Source organism: Papaver somniferum, chromosome 6 (genome assembly GCF_003573695.1).
Source record: "Papaver somniferum cultivar HN1 chromosome 6, ASM357369v1, whole genome shotgun sequence".
NCBI lineage: Eukaryota > Viridiplantae > Streptophyta > Magnoliopsida > Ranunculales > Papaveraceae > Papaver > Papaver somniferum.
The window spans coordinates 6,726,402-6,748,012 of NC_039363.1; the positions used below are offsets into that span (position 1 = coordinate 6,726,402).

At 37.3% G+C, this 21,611-nt stretch overlaps 1 protein-coding gene and 1 long non-coding RNA gene across 3 annotated transcripts; one reads left to right on the top strand and one right to left on the bottom strand.

Moving 5' to 3' along the window:
- The first annotated feature begins 1,515 nt into the window (after positions 1–1,515).
- LOC113286814 (probable pectin methyltransferase QUA2) lies at positions 1,516–6,552 on the top strand. Of its 2 annotated transcripts, none has more exons than XM_026535438.1 (9): positions 1,516–1,746; positions 2,439–3,168; positions 3,259–3,391; positions 3,900–4,140; positions 4,479–4,704; positions 4,812–4,981; positions 5,122–5,425; positions 5,705–5,843; positions 5,984–6,552. In XM_026535438.1, the coding sequence occupies exons 2-9, from the start codon at positions 2,447–2,449 to the stop codon at positions 6,134–6,136; spliced, it is 2,088 nt and encodes a 695-aa protein (XP_026391223.1). In that variant the 5' UTR covers positions 1,516–1,746; positions 2,439–2,446; the 3' UTR covers positions 6,137–6,552. The 2 variants fall into 2 exon arrangements, with proteins under 2 accessions (XP_026391223.1, XP_026391224.1); XM_026535439.1 differs by lacking the exon at positions 1,516–1,746 and adding an exon at positions 1,946–2,223.
- Positions 6,553–8,645: 2,093 nt separating this feature from the next.
- Positions 8,646–11,537, bottom strand: LOC113286815. The gene is made up of 5 exons (XR_003329524.1): positions 11,261–11,537; positions 10,795–10,918; positions 10,620–10,677; positions 9,520–9,668; positions 8,646–9,228 (listed from the first exon to the last, which is right to left on the bottom strand). It is a non-coding gene; the product is annotated as an uncharacterized LOC113286815 (long non-coding RNA).
- Positions 11,538–21,611: the final 10,074 nt, after the last annotated feature.

Consider the following 21,611-nt stretch of genomic DNA (forward strand, 5'->3'; position numbering starts at 1 on the left):
TTTAACACGTTTTCGAACCCCACCCTCCTTCTCCCATTGAACTATGTGGACTTGACTTTGTAACATTCTCATTCTCATGGATTCACACATCAGTAGTAGTTAGAACATCGCTTCACATTTCACACCAGTGGAGTCTCCACTTGTTGGACTCTTAAGTCGACCCAATGAGTGAGGCTGGCTGCTGCTAACCTTCAACCGTTCAACGCACCAAATCTTGTATATGATCACAGGAGGACTTCACGTTCAAACGGAAAAGAAAACACCGACACGTTAGGCAGCCTGCATGGTCCACCGACAAACGCGTGGGGTCCACACTTCAAATATTTATTACTTTTTAGGTGTTTATTGATTGTCGAATATACCCTCCCCTGCTTCTTCTTCTTCGGTTTTTGGTTCTTCTCATGTGAATTTAGAGGGAGACCCCCTATTTCCATAGGTTTGTTGATGAAGAAAGATAATGATTTTCTCCGAATTATTTGGTAAGTGAAAATGAAAGGTATAATCTCATTATTTTCAGTAGGGTTTTGTTTTTCCAAAAGCTTATCCAAGTCATAATCAAATTCCGGTAAAAGACATATGTCACTCTCCTCAAAAGAGGTAGAGCTTTAGGTTAGGGTTGATTTTCACGGTTTAAAAAGGATAATTTGGTAAGCATTTATGTTGCATTTGACCCTTGTTATTAAAACTCAACAAATTTAGAGTAAAAAGTGTCCGATATAACAGATCCGATGTTATTACCTTTGCGGCTAAAGCAGATGAAGTGTGCATTCGTGGTATGTATTGCTGAACAATGTGATTTTAAACATGTTAATGATAAAAGTGCTGGATTCTGGAAAAATTTGGGTGTGTAATTGTTGAAATAAATTCAAAATCGTTGACATTGTATATGTGCATTTAAATTACTAAGAATGCACACATTGGTTCTTCTAAATTTTGTCCTGGGGTGTAATTAAAATTAGTAAGAATCTGTAGGGTTTTTTTGTTTAATAATAAGAAACTTCTTAACCTTAACTAATCACCTTAGTCAATCCCGAGTTTGTTGTAACTAAATATATTCCGTTATTTAGTTAACAGAAGCCGAAATAACATCAAACACTCTGATATTCCAAACAGCAAAATCTACTAGGTGTCGCTTCCTTATTAGCTAGATTATCTCCTCACTGCTAAATCACCTCATTTATTTCAGTTAATAATAACAAAAAAAATTAATTACTGCTGTAACTTTAAAATGATTCACTACTTCCAGGAGCATCAAGGTTGAGTAATCCCTTGAGACCGACCCTTACAGCTAACACAGTGCCTTCAATCCGTAGGGTCGTAAGGAGCATTTACACACGTGTACGGTCGATGTTCAACCAAAGTACAGTAAATAGATAAAGTAAGATCCACAGAATTACAGTTAAGAGCTTTAGCTTTTCAGATAGCGTGTTTATTAAGGCGATCTCACGTTTCCGACTGTGTTAAATTTTTTCATTCATTTCACTTCCATTTATTAAGTAAAAATGGAGGTACCTTCATAGTTTCAGATAAATCAATCAACCCAATCTCAAACCCCCCCCTCCCTTTCTCTATAAAAACGCGTTTTTTTCAGCTCAGAGAAAACAAAGAAGAAGAAGAAGACGATGATGATGATGAGGTTGTACTAGTGAAAAGAGAGTCACGAAAATCAATCAAATGATGTAAGGGAGTTTCATAAAATCAGGAAGAAAATTTTCAAGGGATTTTTTGTCATTGTCTATTTCAAAGGTAAAATATTTTTAATTTGTTTTTGATTTTCATTAATGGTTTTTGTTGCTACTCAAATGACTGTGTCGGTTAGGAGTGTGATAAGCTAAAACCCAAAATACTTCACCTCCATCGGCCTGTCAATCTCATAGTCAAAGGCTGGATGGATATGGATTTGGTTTCTTATATAAAATAAAAATCTGGGTTTTCATTAATTTGTCAATTTACTTACTCTCTGGGTTTTAAGGAGATAGCTACTTAACTCAACTTACTCTCTGCTACTGAAAAAAAAAGCTTTCATTTTTATGGGTTTTTGGGGTTTCCAAGTTGAAATTAATTGAGTAGAGGAATTAAATGGGGTGTTTTATTTACTTGGGGTGGTAGATTTTGATGTTTTAAATCTGGGTTTCTTTGATTATATACTGTTACATCTGTGAGTCTTTTTTCTAAAGACAAGCAAGAAAGACAATAGGGTACAGTGTTGTGTGTGATTTAAAGGTAATAGTAGGGAGGAATAATTTACAATGTTCATTTCAATCACAATTCATGTTTTTGCTTTTGTATTTTATTAATTTTTCCGATCTAAGTTTGGATTCAGTACTTGCGGAGTCACGGATCTTGCTTAAAGATTATCCAAACTTTTGTTAGTATTAGCTGTATTTATTCGCTTTGGATAGTGATGAACTGATGATAGTGTGTGTGTTTTTGTGTAGAGTGAAGAATGTCGAGACCACTTCACCGAGGTGTATCGGGTGGTGGCCGGAATGCTGAATGTTGTGATTACACATGGGATTCACAAATGAAAGATAAAACAGATAAAGAAGATGTAGAGAAAAGGCATTCACAAGATCACATGTCTTTATCTTCGCGTTGCCTAATTGGGTTGGTATTTCCTGATAATTCAACATCGAAATGTGGTAGCTTAGGAGGAGAAAATGGGTTTGGATCAGATCCTTTTAATATGGGGAATTCAAGGAATCGGCAGAATTTGACGATGAGTTTTCTCAAATTTTGTTTAATTTTGATTGTTATTCTTGCTCTTTCTGGTTCTCTTTGGTGGACTATTGCTATATCGAATTCTACCAGAGGGAATATCTTTAGAGGTTACAGACGACTTCAGGATCAACTCATTACTGATTTATTGGATATTGGAGAGCTCTCTATGGGTTCAGCGAGGTTAAAAGAGGTTGATTTCTGCTTCGAAGAGTCTGAGAATATCGTTCCGTGCTTTTTCAATGTTTCTAGTGATCTTGCCATGGAGTCTTCTAAGGGAGATGCTGTTGAGCGTCAGTGTGAATATGGGTCAAATCAGAATTGCTTGGTGCATCTACCTAAGAATTACAGAATTCCTCTAAGATGGCCTACTGGAAGAGATGTTATTTGGGTTGCCAATGTTAAAATCACTGCCCAACAAGTTCTTTCCTCTGGAAGTTTCACAAAGAGGTTCGTAGCAAAAAAAATCTTCATTTTTAATTCAATGGGTTTGTCTGTTTTCCGGTGACAATTGTTTGATGAAATTCTTTAATTTCACAGGATGATGATGTTAGACGAAGATCAGATATCCTTCCGTTCTGACTCTAGTATGTTTGATGGAGTGGAAGATTATTCGCATCAAATTGCTGAAATGATCGGGCTGAGAAATGAGTCTAATTTTATTCAGGCTGGGGTAAGTGAAACTTCATATTAGTTTTTACTGGATTTCATTGGCCAATTTTACTCGAACCAATCAAGTACAACCTTGCTAGGAACAGATTTCCCTGAAATCAGTAGTCAGTTAAAGATACTTTAGTGGATGCCATGATTTTCTCCCATGTCATCACAGAACAAATTTCAAAAGCAGTATGGAATTTTGTTGGGACCATGTTGTTTTCATATTCTTTTCCGTGCATGTTCTGACTCAGCTTTGTTACGAGTATGCTGACTCAAAAAGAAATACCTTTAAAGTATTGTTTGCATAATACCATGTGGCTTACTTGGTACCAGTTCTGGTGCCTCATGACCGACTAGCATTCATGATCTAAGCAACCGTTTGCTACAACTTGTTCGACCAATTCCTGATCACATGCTGACCTTGTTCACTCAAGGCCATATTTTTGGCAATTAAAACTTGTGCTTGTGTTATTTCACCTTTATGTTAAACTCTTGATATCTGAATTTGCACTGTAACGTGGCAGGTCAGAACTGTTTTGGATATAGGGTGTGGCTACGGTAGTTTTGGAGCACATCTCTTTTCGAAACAACTAATTACCATGTGTGTTGCAAATTATGAGACTTCGGGCAGTCAAGTTCAGCTAACCCTTGAAAGAGGTCTTCCTGCTATGATTGGTTCTTTCGCTACAAAGCAATTGCCTTACCCTTCTCTTTCTTTTGACATGTTGCACTGTGCAAGATGCGGAATTGACTGGGATCAAAAAGGTACCTTTAGCTACATTGTTTATATGAATTTATTGGTTGGCCAGTTCAAATTGAAACATTTTTGGTTTATGATCACCAAATTTCCTGTTTTGAAAACATTGCAGTGTTTAGTATAGCGACTATCCTTAATAATATTTATATGTAGTATGAGTTGCGTCATTATGCTTATAAACTTACCAAATGAGGAGTCAATGTACTTTTTATGACTTCAGATAAACAGAGGAAGAGTATGTCGTTCGAATAAACATATATAAAGCTTACTTGTCATGTGACAAGACTTGTCTTTCGTATTGGAACTGTGAAATTTAACTTTGTTTCTTTGAATTTGTTCTTTGCAGAGGGTATTTACTTGGTTGAAGCTGATAGAGTTTTGAGGCCTGGTGGATATTTTGTATGGACTTCACCTATAACTAATGCTCAAAGGTCAATACGTAACAAAGAGAAACAGAAGAAATGGGCATTTATTCAAAGTTTTGCAGAAAATCTTTGCTGGGAAATGCTGTCACAACAAGATGAAACTGTTGTATGGAAAAAGACTAGTAACAAGGACTGCTATTCTTCTAGGTAAGCAATAACTTAAACCACCACTTGGAAACGTAAATTGGTAGAGCTCTATTTATGGGATTACTTCAACAGTTCCTCACATAGTTTCTCACTGTCTATGTTTCTAGGAAGTCCGGGCCTTCTATTTGCAGTATGGGACATGATGTTGAATCTCCATATTATCGAACACTCGAGCCGTGCATCGGGGGAACTCGAAGTCGCCGATGGATTCCCATTGAACAACGGACAGCTTGGCCTTCAAGGGCAACATTGAACTCGACCGAGCTTAATATTCACGGTAACTTTGTTACTCAATCTCGTTACCATCATTTTCCTGGACCTTAAGATAAATTGTTACCTACAATAGTTGATAACAGATATGTTCACCTATCATGATTACTCTTCTACTTATCTAACTAAAGATTCAATGTCTGTCAGGTGTACATCCAGAAGAATTTTCTGAAGATTTGCTAAATTGGAATTCAGCTGTTCGAAATTATTGGTCCCTCCTCTCACCCCAGATATTTTCAGATCATCCAAAGAGACCTGGCGATGAGGATCCGTCTCCACCTTATAACATGCTCAGAAATGTGTTAGATATGAATGCTCGGTTTGGTGGTTTAAATTCTGCGTTACTTGAAGCTGGGAAAACTGCTTGGGTAATGAATGTTATCCCTACAAGTGGTCCAAACCATCTTCCTCTTATCCTTGACAGGGGATTGGTTGGTGTCTTACATGACTGGTAAGCATGAATGTCAGAAATTTAGTTGTCACACTGTATAGAAAAATCCTAGGAGAAAAAACAAAAAGTAATAACACAATCTTTTCTGGGTCCTGTGAATTTGTTTTGTTTAATCAAACATTGAAATTCACGGGATTGGGATAATTTGTTTCTGCTGTTCATATGTGGAGCCAAAATGAGATCTGATTCTGTTGACTTGTCGTGTGAACGACTTGCCATAGGGATTAACTGAATTTTTCAAAGCATTCTTATAATCTATAGTTGGATGTCTTGATTCAGGTGTGAAGCATTTCCAACATACCCAAGAACTTACGATATGGTGCACGCAAAGGGTTTGCTGTCGTTGGAAGCCAGTCAGAAACGTAGGTGCACCACACTTGATCTGTTTACAGAGATTGATCGGCTTCTGCGTCCTGAGGTAACCAACCAGTTACAGCCTTTTCTCGTTACTACGCCATTTTTACCAGGAAATGCTCAGACTGCGAATGCATTTGAAACCTGTTATTTGTGTTCGTTAGAGTGTAATGTTAACGAAGTCTTTAAATGTGGAAATTCCAGGGTTGGGTTATTCTCCATGACAAGACGAATCTCATCCATACAGCCAGAGCACTTGCTACAAGGTTAAGATGGGAAGCGCGCGTCATAGAGATTGAAAGCAACAGTGAGGAGAAACTCCTTGTTTGCCAAAAACCTTTCTTCAAGAGACCGTGAAAAAGAAAATACAAAATCCAAGAACAAACTTTGGACAAGTACATAATTTTTTTTGGAAGATTCATTTAGGCTTTCTGGATCGAGGTTTGTTAGATATAGTAACCATTAAGGATCTGCCACTGAAAGAAGAAGATACTGAGAGTTTTTTGAAGTTATCTCAACAAGAAAATGAGAAACAAAAGAGAGAATTACATTTGTGAAAATGAATCACAAAATACCTGTGCCGCAAGGTGTTCATAGGGTCGCTGTAATTAGCAAAAAAAAAAACATTATTCAGAAGTTAGGATAGATTTTGATTATTTTTTCTTCTTATTCTTCTAATGCTTATGTTTCGATACAACAATACGTTCACGATTATTTAAATTGGTATGAATATTACAATAATAAACAAGTTTATGCTTGATGCAGTAGCAAAATCTCTGTGTTGGCTGATCTTTGCAGAAAAGTTCTGTTGGTCATGATGCTCCTGTCTCTGCAGAAATGCTTGAGACCTTGACAAGCTATTACTCCACTATTACTGTGTCCTCTCTGTGAACAGCAAGAAAAAACTCTTGCACATCTCTTTAAGGCAATGTACTTTCTCTGGATGTCACCATTAATTCACCACCTTCCATAATACCCAAGACATAAATGAATAGCTCACTTCATGGTTAAGGCAAGGTACCATACAAAGTGATGATACTGACTTGCAAGAAGCACAACACATTATTATCCTTTTGGTGTATCAAAGCCTTGGGTACTAAAGAAATGCACAACATAACACCCACCACAACCTCCCCAGTGAACTCAAACTATAAAACTCCTACCTGAAACCACCTCAAGGTGTTCACCGGCCAGATTACTTCTCTCAGTAAACTATTAGACACTGGCCATTGTTTGACAATCGCAAATTCATCAGATATACAAGAGAATAGATTTCTTAATGATTTCTAATTACATATATAAAATCATGATATTCCATCTATAAATGTCTGTCTAATCAGATTGTGCTTTACAAGTAAATTCATTTTTAGGGCTAAAATTTCAACAGGGACTAATTATTATGTGCTCTAATTCTCATCTGTTTTAGCAACCCATACAAGAGAAGAAGAACCAGAAGCATTTCTAGGGTTCATAGCAGAATCAATACGTTTTCCATGCTTGCTGAAATTCTTAATTTGAGAATGAGGATATCTATTCATTTGAGGTTGTGGAAAGTGTAACTTCTCAGCCTTTGGTTTTTTGATCATCTTATTCTTCTTATCGTCAACATTGAGATCCCCAATTTTTTTCACAATTTCCTCCTCCTCCACTTTTTGATTCATCACAATCTTCTTATCAACAATCCCTTTAGCTTTTTCCTTGAATCCACTGGGTTTTGTAACTGGAGGAATTACTTTTTCTTCTTCAATTGATTTTAGGGTTAGAGATTCTAATTCTAGGGCTTTTTTCTCATTCTCTTTCTTCCACCTCTTCTTTCCCCAATTCTTTTTCTTTTTCTTCCCTCCTTCCAAATTTTCATCTTTAATCACTTCAATAACGATCTCTTTTTTGATCTCCTCTTGCTGTTTATCGCCAATCACTTGATTAACACCATCATAATCATCATCAGAATATATCCTCCAATCATCATCTCTTCTTGTTCTAGAAGGTTCACCACAGAGAAGTGTTCTAGTTCTGAGAATCTGATCTCTTCTAATAATCTCTCTTCTCAATCTATCTTCTTCTTCCTTTTCTCTCTTCATCTTCTTCTCTTCCTCCTTCAGTCTATTCTCTTCATCTTCTTTCAGTTTCTTCAATCTCTTCTCTTCTTCAAGCCTGAATCTGTATTCAGCCTCTGCCTCCTCTCTGATTTTGAGTTCTAACTCAGCTTTCTCCTTCTCCCTTAACTCTTTAAGATGCCTTAGACTTACATAATTTGGTGGTAACACAACCTTCGTCTTCCAATCCATCTTCTTCTTCTTTTGATTTTCTAAAATCTCCGTTAACAAGAAACTCTGCCAGTTCTGAAAGCTCTATTTCTTTATAAAAAAAAAAGAAGGGTTTTAAAGAAAGAGAGAGAGTAAAAAAGTAAGAAATAAACACCCTTGGTGGAAAGTGGAAAGCCGATGGGTAATTGAAATTGACTGTTTATTTCCTCATATGGGCTATCCCATCTATGACGCATTGCTAGCTAAAACTTCCATTTTTATTTTGCTTTTTTGAGAAGAATGGTACGCTGCTTTTGGTGGGTGTTTTGCACTTTGCACACCACTTATAGCGCATTTCGATATATATCTGGAAGTAATTTTTTGATTTCTAGAAGTCAAAAGCGAGAAGTCAGTTTATGTATAGATTCCAGAACGACTTTCAGGAGCAAAAAAGTCGAATTTTTGTGAAGCAAAATATCTGGACTTCTGACTTTTGTTTCTGGAGAAGCAGAAGTCAGAAGCAGAATTGTATTCGGACGCGCTAAGCGTTCACCTAGATGCCAAGGACAAAATTGAATTCAAGTGGTACAAAGCAACCCAAAAAGCATGAGATTCTTCCATAAGTCATAGTCCCCAACTGAAAGCAGGCGTGGGATGTTTACTTTGTGTGACGCAAGTGCAACAGGGAACTGCAGAGTGCAAAGGCTCACTGGGGCAATGATGATAGTTGTTCGACTAAGCAGGCAGAACTACTGGCCATGCTGGATGCTGGTTTTAAAAAAACTACTATGCTAGTAAACACCAAACAAGTTCATTTTCAAATACATGCTCAAGGCACAAAATGGCACATATTTATGTTATAAAGAAGATGCTATAGTATGCAGGGAACCAAATGGCTTCGCCTGTGAAGCTATTGCTTTAACTCTCTGTATTCCTAATATCATTGTGGAAGGTGATGCTCTGGCAGTAATAATTATTCTGAAGAACAACAGCCCTGACTTCCCTTGGCGACTGAAAAATCAGATTAACAGGATCGGAGATTTGCTCCATACTTCCAAAGACATTTGAGTTTGTTCAAGCCAAAAAGAAAGCCATCTGAGCTGCACATTCTTTTGCTGCTTTTGCGGCTATTCACCACATAACTGATGTGTGGCTTACCTCCCCTCGTTTAGCTCACCTTTTCCAGATCAAGCTCTTGATGCCCTGTTCAAAAAGGAAAAAAACAAAAACAATTGATGGAATTCTTTTATTATGCATTTTATGTTTATGTTAGAAAAGGACATCCGACATGGAAGCCGAGAGACAAGCAAACTCAAACAAATTAAGGACGACGCATTTACGTATTTGCCCTAACTATGATCTTAATGGTGAAATAGTTCTAACATGTAAATGTACAAAAAGGGTTAGTTCAAAATTCAAATTGACTGTATCCAGATTCATTGAATATCATATGGCGCAGTCTTGTAAGGATTTCTTTAAGAAAAAAGTCTGCACCTGAAAAATTGGTCTAAGTGGTCTTCAAGAAATCCTGCCATAGTGATCAGGCAGTTCTCCATGAACTTGCACATGATTGGCCTTTGTAGCTTGAACAGATGCCTCCATTGATCCCTTTATGAACAGTGGCCGACGAACAACTGGAATCCCTGCAACTTAAGTATGATTACGCATTAGCAAATTTGGATACTCGTGTTAATTGTCCTTACATAATATAAGTGGGAGGATTCATTAATTGGCGGCAACCTTCCCATAGGTTTAGGTTGGCTTGTTACTGAAAATGTATTGACAATTGCTCAAAATTGAATCTTGACCTGGAAGTTGAATTATTTAACCAGTATGCTCTAAATATAACACATTTATAACACGCATTATCTAACACTTGCACACAAAACTCCCTAACTTATTCACTTCAATCAAAGTTTTTCCTAATTACGAAACCACCAAATTGTCATACATTTATTGAAAATAAAATGTTTAGAAAGAAAAAGTGAATTAGTGGGCTGATTTTTATCATGTAATCATTTTTGAGTTGGATGATGATAATGGTGGATCTGGAGGAGTGGATAATTCATTCCCCCAGTTACCTTTAGATCCTGACCAACACCCCACTGACTTGACTAGAACAGCTAGGCAAGTGCTCTCAGTTTCTTTTGCTATGCAGGTGAACTTGTTGTCACATGAATTAAGATCCCGAGCTGTGTAACATTTTCCCGCACCTGACTGGAGTCCTACTTTTGTGAGTTAAGGTTCTTGGTTACCACTTACCAGATGTCAGGCCTTTATCCCCTTTTGTTTGCAATGAAGCAACATAATTTACATCAGGCCTAACCTAAAAGATGGCACACTATAACAAAGGGGAAAAAAAATCAATCCCAGCAACACCTTAATAGTTTCAAACTCTCAAAATGACATTGAGTTACGTAAATGGGATTATAGGTTGCAGAATCCAATTTATTTTAACGCTACTAGTTATATTAGTTGCAACTTAAAAGGACCGGTAACTGCAGCTTACTTATATCAGCATAGGTATAAATTATCAAAATCTGGTTTATGTTTTAATTGGAAGAATTCAGTGGACAAGCTGTCATCCAATTTACCTAATGTTAATAAGGAAATCGCAAGCGTTCCCGTAGCTCCTGGAGTATGTATTGCCTCCTGCACATATAACATTTATGATGGAAGTATTGCCATATAACGTGTAAAGGTTGAATGAGATGAAAACACATCTTATCCAACATACTCAAGAAGTTTACTAATGTTAAGCAACTGCACCTTTGGCGTATCCGTTTCAACATTCCAACTTTATTACCAACAGTCTCCTTCCTGTTTAGCAGATTCAAATAACGTTTTAGATCAGCATCTGTTATCCTTTGAAGATGTAGGAGCTTTCCGGATTCTGCACAAGCAAATCAACAATTGAGTAAAATTTCATCGGCAAATTCACATTATAACTACTAATGCGAAAATAACAAATTCGTCCTACGGTAGAGTGGATTTGGTCCACCTGAACCCTATAATCTTATGGAATGGATACAAACTTAAGTATGAAACTCTAAAAACCCTAAGTAATGATTAATTGCCAAGCCAATTGAAGTAAACTGATTTGCGTAAGTGAGATTTAATTTCCTTCAACTTCTGCTCCGACTCCAGTTTCTCCGACTACAAACAAGTATTAGCAATTCTTCGAATATTAAGAATTAGATTCAAATGCACTCTAAAAAGAAAAATTAAAGCTTACGATAATCGAGAAGACGATGATAAACAGGATAATTCCAGGTTCATGATACTAATCTGTATTGAGTAACTGAATCAATGTCGAAACCCTTGAGAATTTTCAGAATAATCTCTACTCGGAGACTGTCCAGATTTCCATCAAATTCTTCTTTCGTTGAAGAAGAAACAAAGATCTTCCTAGGCCAACTAGAATTTTAGCTTTAGGGTTTTAGAGGCAGAAAATCGCCGTGGAGAAAGTACAACCGACGAATCACTGGAGGCTGGGCCGGCAAGAAGTTACCTGGAAGGAATATATCAACCCATTTTGCTCCGAAAATGCAACTAAGATATTGATGTTTAATCGGGTCCATTTTCCCAACGGAGGGCTTAAATGCTAGCCACAGCCCACTGGTCTTACTCGATTTAAGGGTGCATTAGTCAGATTCATGGCAGTTTTGCCTCGCATCATTCAGCTGATGGAAATAATTTATGCAATCTCCTCTAACTTGCATACCAGTTAGCTTCCTTGAGTAAGCGTCGCTAGGTTGATGTATGGAAAGAAGGCATGAGACTAATTGACCCACCCTTAACACAAGCAACACCAGTGCATGCTTTCAACTCAATGTCGAAATGATGTAAGGAAGTTGGAAATAGGCTTGTAATGGCCGATGTGCAAGTCCAAGACATGTATTATGTCTGGAAAGGACTTGGAAGTCAGTGATGCATGTAATATGTATCAACAATAGACTTTATGGCCTTACACCCTACGCAAAACAAGGAAAGTTGGAGCCATGCGAAAGCTGCATTTAAGGCATCATGCTTTTGAAGCATGCTTGCAAAGGAAAATCAACGTGCATTTTCCTGACGATAAGTGAAGCTTATGGCTCAGTCATTACGTTATGAGCGACGCATCGTGGAGTTTAAACTTGCTGGGGCATAACTCCGGAGGTGTAATTTTTCGTTCCACACCTTCCCTGTATATGTCTAATTGACATTTCTACGACTGGAAAAAGGGGAGAGATGGATATTTTCCAAGTCCATCGTTTTGCGCCACAACTAGTTTTGGATGATGCACCATAGTGGTGCAATTTCAGTTCTCGTTCAAAGCTCGACTTGTGAATCTCTCCGTAGTGGTGTAATTTCGCTCCATGTTAGCATCCCACTAACGTGATGCACCATAATGGTACAACTTCAGTTCTTGTCCAACATGCCCCGTACACGCAACACAAGCTTGAGATGAAGCTTTATCCCATTCAATGACGCATCTCTGAGCCTGCGTCATGCAAAAAGTACGGGTCTTATTACAAGTATACTTCATGTCTCAAATTCCAACGCCATCATCCGTTAAGAAGATATTCATTATAATCATGAGAGAATTTCTTTGGTCTCTACAATAGAGAAGAAAAAAAATAAGTTGGGTGGCTTGGAACAGACTTTGCGGACCAAAAAAAACGGGAGGTATTGGAATCAGAAAATTGTGAACATCAAATTAATCACCATTGACAAAATGGAGTTGGAGGTACTCCCATGAGAAGAACGCGATAATTAATATGGTGAAAAGTGGTGCAATTGAAAGCAAATTGTGATGAAGGAGTTGTATGGACAAATGAGTTTCACTTACTGATGGGTGTCGTAGGCTCAACAAATTAATAATCTTATTTCCACACAATTAACTGGTAATATATTGGAAGTAAGGATCGTGCCCACAAAGAACAGTGAGTTTTAGTTGTCGAAGTGACACAAAGAGGAGTTTTGTTTTTAGATTGTGAACAAAATAAATAATCAAAGCAAATAAAGTTGTATTGTAATCAATAGAGAGAGATATGATCGAGGAATCCTTCTTCGTTAATAAACCGTCAATGAGTTATTATAGTTGCCTACTCGTCGTTAATCATAGATTATCACCAACCGTGGAATAACAGCTAGATCAGTTCTATCTCCTAAACTCCTTCTATCACTGGATATGGAAGTTCTCCCCTACCAGATTCTATTCAACGAACCACCAAGTAGTAGATCACTCAAGGTGTAATCTAATCGGATGCTTTATCTTTTGTGAATTTATAGATTGATCCTACTAGTTAGACTCTTAGATCAAGGTCCACTTTTTAGTGTTGTTTATACACACAATTGCTCCACATGATCCCTCTGCAAGGTTTTGTGTTCTCTACTTGTGTACAAGTCATTCGACGATTACTTGTCTCCTAACTCAATACTAGCAATAGGTTGAATCAACAAATCAATTTAGTTGGCCACCTAAACAATCTATATCAATAAAATGTTTATAACTCTTCCCCACTTCCCCTGCCAAATTCCACGGGGGAGAGAAATTGGGTTTTGGGGAATTTCCAACCCCATTGTACGTGGTAATTCCCCTATTTAACGGTACAAATCCCTTATTTGAGATGATCTGAACGCTAACCAAAAAAAAAAAAAGGACTGGTATAAATGAAAAAACTGTCATGTCATAATAAACATTGTCACTGCCAAAATTTCTTAGTGAGCCATATTTACTATATACAAATTTTGCATTATGAACCCAAATATATTTGGTGACCAAAATTGGATTCCATTTATCATTTGGACAAAAAGATTTCACCGCTCAAAATTTATTTTATGCGAATTGAAACCCGCCTTTCATTCCAACATTTGCATCATGAACTTAAATTGCCTTGATTTTTGGTTGGTTCACCAAACTTTGAGTCTGTATCGTCTCCTGCACATACAATATTTATGATGAGAATTCTTTAGCCTCACACATATTGTGCACCCAACATAAGGAGTTATCTATATATATTAAGCAGTTGCACCTTTGTTTTGCAAGTTGTAGCGCTTTCATTTTTTGATGTATCCGTTTCTTCCCTTTTAACCAAGTCAAATATAATTGTACTTTTTTATCTGTGATCTTTTTGAGATGTAAGAGCTTTCCAAGTTCTGCAGAAGCAAATCAACAATTGAGCACAAATTCATCACCTTACAACTACTTGTGAAGTAACAGAATCCTAGCGAAGAGTGTACCCGGTCCACCAGAATTTTTCTGCGCATTGACAATCCCTTTCTTGACCAACTTTATAATCTTCAGTAACGAATACAAAGTTAAGTATAAAACTATGAAAAACACTAATGAATGATTAATTAAGGATTGATTAATTACCTCATGTATTTTGAAGTAAGTTGGTTTCTTGTCAGGTAGAGGACATGATTTAAGTTGCTTCTCCCTCGACTCCAACTTAATTTCAGTTTCTTTGACTGCGAAAAACAAGTATTAGCAGCAAATAAATATATTCAAGTGCATTAATTTTCATATATATAATCAAAGAAAATTAAAACATACGATCATCAAGAAGGCAATGATAAACAGGGTAGTTCCAGCTTCTGGATACTAATCTGTATTGAATAACTGAATCAATGTGCAAACGCCTGAGAATGTCTAGAGTAATCTCTGTAGGGAGACTGTCCAGATTCCCCATCTTTCGTTGAAGAAGAAGAAACAAGGATCTAATTGAGCCTATAAGAATTCTAGCTAGCTAGGTTTAGGGTTTTAGAAGCTGAGGATTTCCGTGGCGAAAGCATCACCAACGAATGGCTATCGGTTTACGGGATGAGCCGGAAAGAAGTTATCCTGGATGGGAGCAAGTCTAAGACCTTAATCTATGACCACAAGAGCCGGCAAGAAGTTATCCTGGACGGGAGCAAGTCTAAGACCTTAATCTATGACCACAAAAGCCGGCAAGAAGTTATCCTGGACGGGAGCAAGTCTAAGACCTTAATCTATGACCACAACTTTGCCCAACCCGTGGTGTGTCGTTTACCTGCCATATATGGACTAAAGTAAGTTCATGATCCCATCATGCGGTGATCCAAATTTATCTACGTCTGTAATTTTCAACTTGTCATGCGACCTGATATGGACTAAAAATCTTGCCATGTACCTAGAACTAAAATCTGCATTATAACACAAATCTGCCGACCAGCATCAAAGTTTCAATACCAGAATTGACTCAGAGATTGACCATTGTTTAACACTTGCAAACTCATCAAAGTTAAACAAAAATGACACACTTGATTTCTTAATCATTCCTAATTTCATATCCTCATGGACCGCATCCATCAAGATTTTTCTCAAAAAGTTAAAAGATACTACTACTACTAGAACTTGAACACAAAATGTCTCTCCAAACAGATTGTTCTACCGTCATCCTTCACAAGTAATTCGTTTTTAGGGTTAAAATTTCAGCTGATATTTTCACAAGTAATTATGTGACCTAATTTTCAGCTGATATTTGTTTTTCATCTGTTTTAGCAACTTATTACAAGAACCTAGCAAGAGACAAGTTCAAAAAACAAAAAAAGCAGAAAAGAATAGCAAGCAAGACAACATTACAAGCTGCAGAGAAACAACAGCCGCTGGGATATGACAATTATTTCTGAAATAATACCCAACCACTACAGTTTTCTGGAACCCGAACACGAGTTGGATGAGTATAATCCACCCAAGTAAATGACCCAGTACCACTATCATATTGAAATGACAGTCTTATTTCTTGTAGTTGGTTTGTCCCCCCTGTATTGGTTACATGAATAAGCTATGAGAAGAAAACGTGGATTTTGATGTTGCTGCAGTTGACCGTCTGTCTTGTCAGGATTTTCACAGAGATTCAGGGTTCAGGGTAGAGATACTTTTTTTTATACTGTTTTCTAGTTTTAGACGAATTTCATTTTGTAATCCTAGCTAGTTTGGTTTTATAAAAATTACAAGTTCATCTTTATATTATAAATTTAGTATGTGCCTATTGGCCTGATTTCTGTTAAACCAAACTGATCGATTTTTAACTACCCGCCTGAACTTCTTAGTCATTATATTCTTCCATGAATCAATAAAGCATGCATGTAGGTAAGAATCAGTGTCAGCATATAACAGTCACGGACTGGAAGAAGGCTTTCGTTATTCATAATTATTCTGGCTTATTTTAAGCAGTGGACTGCCATAACTTACAGGTAACTTTGAATCCCCAAGCATTCCTAATTAAGATTTGATCCCGTTTTTAGGATCCCCTAGTTGGTTTAGAATTTAGCAGTTTCTTGGTAGTTTCCTAACTCGTATTACTTTTGAGCCTATATAAGCGAAGTGATCACGGCCCTAAAACCACAAACAATCTCTACTTCAGCAATCTAAATCTCTTGTTATTTCTCGTTCAAAACATGAAGCTTTTACAGGTTATTCCGACCTTGTCCTTATTACTTCTTGTTCCATTACTAGTTGTTGAATCCTCTTCTTCGATAAATAACAATTTCGTCAGCAACATAACTAGAGGTTCATCAATTTCTTTGAATGATACTAGTACTCCTTATTGGCTTTCTCCCTCTAGCAACCTTGCTTTTGGCTTCTACCAGTTACCATGTACACATTCTTCACCCAATTGTCCTGATCAATATGTAGTTGGTATATGGTTTGTTAAATCTCCATCCAAAACCCTGGTTTGGACAGCTAACTGATTCACTTCACCAGCTAAGGGAAGTTGATGCTGCGGATAATGCCAGATAATAAAGAGAAACCATTATTACCTGACATACAAGAACCAGCGTCTTATGCATTGATGCATGATGATGGCAACTTTGTTTTATATGGCTCAGAATCTCAAATTCTTTGGGAAAGTTTCGACTATCCTACCAATACCATTCTCGGTGGTCAGAAGTTAAGACCTGGAGTAGATCTTTTCTCTGGTGATTACAGATTATCTGCTAAACAGACTGATGGTTTTGTTGCTATATATAATATGAATGGCATTATATATTCTATGGCTGCGGGGTATCGCACTGAAGAGGATATAAATATAGTTTCATATGCGCTTGAGCGTTCAGTAAGTACTCCAGTAACCTTAATTCTAGACATTACTGGTAACTTGTGTCTTGTTGGTTCTGATGGTGTAGTACATAAATATCTGTACCGAAACAAGATTCAAAAACAAGAAGTAGGAAGTATATATAGAGCAACAATGGATTCAGTGTGAGATTTTAATTTGTACAAGGAAAGAATCGATGGAAGTGCTATTGATGATAAAAAATCAACTGTACGACTATGGTCATCTGGAAGTATTACAACTGGTGATATTGTGGCTTATATCTTCATAATTGTTTGTGTTATAGATGTCGTGTCTATGATTTTCTATGCCATACGATGTACTTAGGGCAACCAAAAGTAGTAGTGATGTATCTTTTCTTTTGATTTCACTTTTTATATGATGAAATTATTTTATTTTTCGTGTGAATTTGAGACTAAATTATTAGCAACATAACAAAGAGAATACGGTATACCTATACTATAACCTGAATTCAAGTCATGCCGTGCTTAATTCATACATCCCGAATGGTTATTGACAAATTGAAGAGAGAGGTTATCGCCTACTCGACATAGAACTTACGAAGCTGCACGTCACTAGGTAGAGGTGATATGGATCTCGTTAAAATAATTGTTGGATCAAAATTGCAACATCTAATTAAAAAACAGTAAAGCACAATGTTGCATCGATCTTATCTCCGGTAAATACAGGTTATCAGTTGGACAGACTGACAGTTTTATTGGTATATATATTGAGACCAAGGATGGAGAGAGTGTGTTGGAACAAAGGAGAATATTTGGTTTCTCTATTTATGATTGGCTACACTGCATGAAAATATTCTCTAGATATGTTGCTATCTATACGAATATGTGGCATGTATAGGATATAAATATACACGTCTTGTAAAACCTCCATTGATAATAAGAAACCATAATCATTCTTCTCCCGTGGACGTAGGCTATAGCCGAACCACGTTAAACTGTGTTTCTTCTTTAATCTGTTTTAATTTACTGCATAACATCTTATGCAGATCCAATATTGACTGCATAACATCTTATGCATACCAACATGGTATCAAGGGATCGTTAACGATCCTGGCCGTTTCTCTGTAATCAAGTTTTTTTTTGTTTCTCTGTGTGTTTACTATGGCACAATCAGATCATAATACTAGTTTGCGTTTAACCTCTGTCTTGCTGAATGATGTCAATTATGTAAGCTGGTCTAGGGCTGCTGCTCTTGCTCTTGGGGGTAAAAGAAAATCTGGGTATATTGGTGAGAATAGTACCTGTCCAGATGCTACGGATCCAAAGTATGAAGATTGGATTGCTGATGATCAACTTGTTCGCACGTGGCTTCTTCAGTCGATGGAACCACATATTTCGGAAATCTTTTCGTTCTCAGAATCTGCAAAGGATTTGTGGAAGTCTGTTTCTAGTCTGTATGGCTTACGGAATAATGCTGCTCGGGTGTTTGAGCTGAAACGTGAGATTGCTGAGGCTGAACAAGGTACGAAAATTTTTACTGAGCATTTTGGTTATCTAAAAAAGAAGTGGGATGAACCGGATACATATCGTCCGCATACAACTGATGCCAAAATTCTCTTGAAGAGGGTTGAGGAGGATAAAATCTTTGATGTTCTCAGTAGCCTCAAACCAGAGTATGAATCTCTTAGAAGCACTATTCTCATGAGTGCTGAACTGCCAAGTCTGTCTAATGTTTGTGCGACTGTGCAACGTGAAGAGACGCGTAAGAAAGTTATGAATCCTAATTCTAAAAGCATTGTAGACCTGGATGCAGCTGAATCAAGTGCTCTTATGAGCTCCAAAGATGATAAATGACGAGCCATACAATTTGATAAGGACAAGAATTCTCGTGCTAAGGGTAAGACAAAAGTTTTTCATTGTGATCATTGTAATAAAACTGGTCACACCAAGGATCCCTGTTGGGATATTTATCCTCATCTTAAAGCTACTTTTGAAAAAAATAAGCTTGCTCGAGCTGCTGTAGCTGACAATTCATCCTTTACCATAGACCAATTGAAGGATTTCTTTAACCAGTTGGGTAATAAGACTGAGCGCAAGGCCAACCATACTTCAGGTAACCTACTCGCCTTTCTTATTACGCCTGTTTCCAACCGCCAAGTTTGGATTATTGATTCAGGAGCTACAGATCATATGGCAAATGATCCTTCGTCAGTTCATGCATGTATTCGCAGCTCTCATAAAAATGTGTCAGTTGCTAATGGCTCTACTGCTCCTGTGATGGGCAGTGGGAAAGTGCATTTTTTTCCAGATTTGTCCGCCATCTAATGCACTTGTTGTTCCATCGTTTCCTACTCAGTTGTAATCTGTTGGTCAAATCACTAATTCTCTGAATTGTGATGTTACATTTACCCCTACCTCGGTCATCTTTCAGGATCGAAAGACGAAGAAGACGATTGGTAGAGGCATCTTTTCTCATGGATTGTACCTGTTACGTTCTAGTGACATGGCATGTCTCACTCAAATATCTACTCCGCAGTTCCTTTATCATAAAAGACTTGGACATCCTTCTAGTCGTGTTTTGTCTAGGATTTTTCCCACATTTTCTGTCCAGACTCAAGTCTGTGATGTTTTTCAGTTTTCTAAACAATCTCGTTTTCCATTTCCTAATTCTGTGACTCGTGCTACAATGCCTTTTGAATTAATTCATTCTGATTTATGGGGCCCTGCTCCAATTGATGCTTATGATGGGTATAAGTATTTTGTTATCTTTATAGATGATTGGTCACGTGCTACATAGATCTATTTACTCAAATCCAAAACTGAAGTTTCATCTATATTTGCGGATTTTCATTGTATGATACGCAACCAATTTGATGCACAGGTTAAAATCTTTAGATCAGATAATGGCACTGAGTTTGTTAAACGCACTCTTCCAGGTTATTTGCGTAGTCATGGTATTATCCATCAAACTAGCTGTGTTGGTACTTCACAGCAAAATGGTGTTGCTGAACGGAAACTACGTCATATTCTGGAAACTACTCGTGCTTTTATGATTCAGATGCATGTTCCAAAGAAATTCTGGTCTCATGGTTCTCTGACGGCCACTTATTTGATCAATCGTCTTCCTAGTCGTGTGCTTGAGTTCAAATCTCCATTAGAGGTTTTGAAACGTCATCAGCCTGGCATTTCTCATCTCAGAGTTTTCGGTTGTGTCTGTTACGTACATTTACAGGCAAAGCATCGTGATAAACTGGATTCACGGGCAACTAAATGTGTGTTCTTTGGTTATTCATCTACAAAGAAAGGTTATATTTGTTATCATCCACCCACTAGAAAGCTACAGATTTCTCGTGATGTTGTATTTGATGAAGCAGTGGCTTACTTTCAGTGTGATTCTGGCAGTCGGTCTCAGGGGGAGTGTTACACAGATTTGGCACCACTTCTAGTTATTACTGAGATACCTACTTTGACAGATTCCCACAGAGATAATGGTGGTGGGGTAGAGTTGGTGGACTTACCTAATGCAGTGTTGGATGTGCATAATGAAGCAGTTCATGAAGAAGCTTCAGACAATAATGTTAGTGTTACTGATGATAATACATGATTACAAGATGTGCCGCATCAAGTTCCAGAATCTGAGGTTATGGTTCCACAAGATCATCAACCATTGGTACCAATTTTCAGAACCTCAAGTCGTGAGAAGAAGGCTCCAGAGAAATACAAAGACTTCTTTACATATCATTCCGTTGCGTATCCTATACAAGCACATTTAACTTATGATCATGTAGGTTCTTCACACTCTGCATTTCTAAGTGCTATATCTAGTCACCAAGAACCTAGAAACTACAATGAATCAAAGTCTAATCCAAAATAGAGGGCACCAATGGAGAATGAGTTACGGGCCTTAGATGTAAATAATACATACAGTATTGTCAAGTTGCCTCCCGGGAAGAAGACTGTTGGATGTAGGTGGGTGTACAAAATTAAATACAGAAGTCATGGAACTGTTGAGCGTTATAAGGCAAGATTAGTGGCAAGAGGTTTTACTCAGAGATATGGAGAAGACTACACAGAAATCTTTGCACCAGTTGCAAAGATGAATACTTTTCGTGTTCTCATGTCTCTTGCAGATAATAAAGATTGGAAATTGTTTCAAATGGATGTGAAGAATGCATTCTTACAAGGTGATCTAGAAGAAGAGGTATATATGAGTATACCACCTGGACACCCTCGAGAAGGAGAGAGCAATATGGTTTGCAAACTTAAGAAGGCAATATATGGTTTAAAGCAATCACCACGTGCATGGTATGCAAATCTAAGTTCAGTACTCATTCAGAATAAGTTCAAAAGGAGCTCTGCCGATTCTTCCTTGTTTATTAAAAGAAGTAATCTTGGTATAACTATAGGTCTAGTGTATGTTGATGACCATGTGATTACAGGAGACAATCAACAAGAAATTAGAAATCTTAAAGCAATGCTTCATTCCAGATTTGACATCAAGGATTTAGGGATACTGAAGTATTTCCTGGGATTAGAAGTTGCTTACTCAAAGAAG

Coding starts and splice junctions, on each gene's coding strand:
- LOC113286814 (XM_026535438.1), top strand. CDS start 2,447: ATGTCGAGACCACTTCACCGAGGTGTATCGGGTGGTGGCCGGAATGCT. Junction 3,169..3,258: donor TCTGGAAGTTTCACAAAGAG/GTTCGTAGCAAA, acceptor TTAATTTCACAG/GATGATGATGTTAGACGAAG. Junction 5,844..5,983: donor ATCGGCTTCTGCGTCCTGAG/GTAACCAACCAG, acceptor TGGAAATTCCAG/GGTTGGGTTATTCTCCATGA.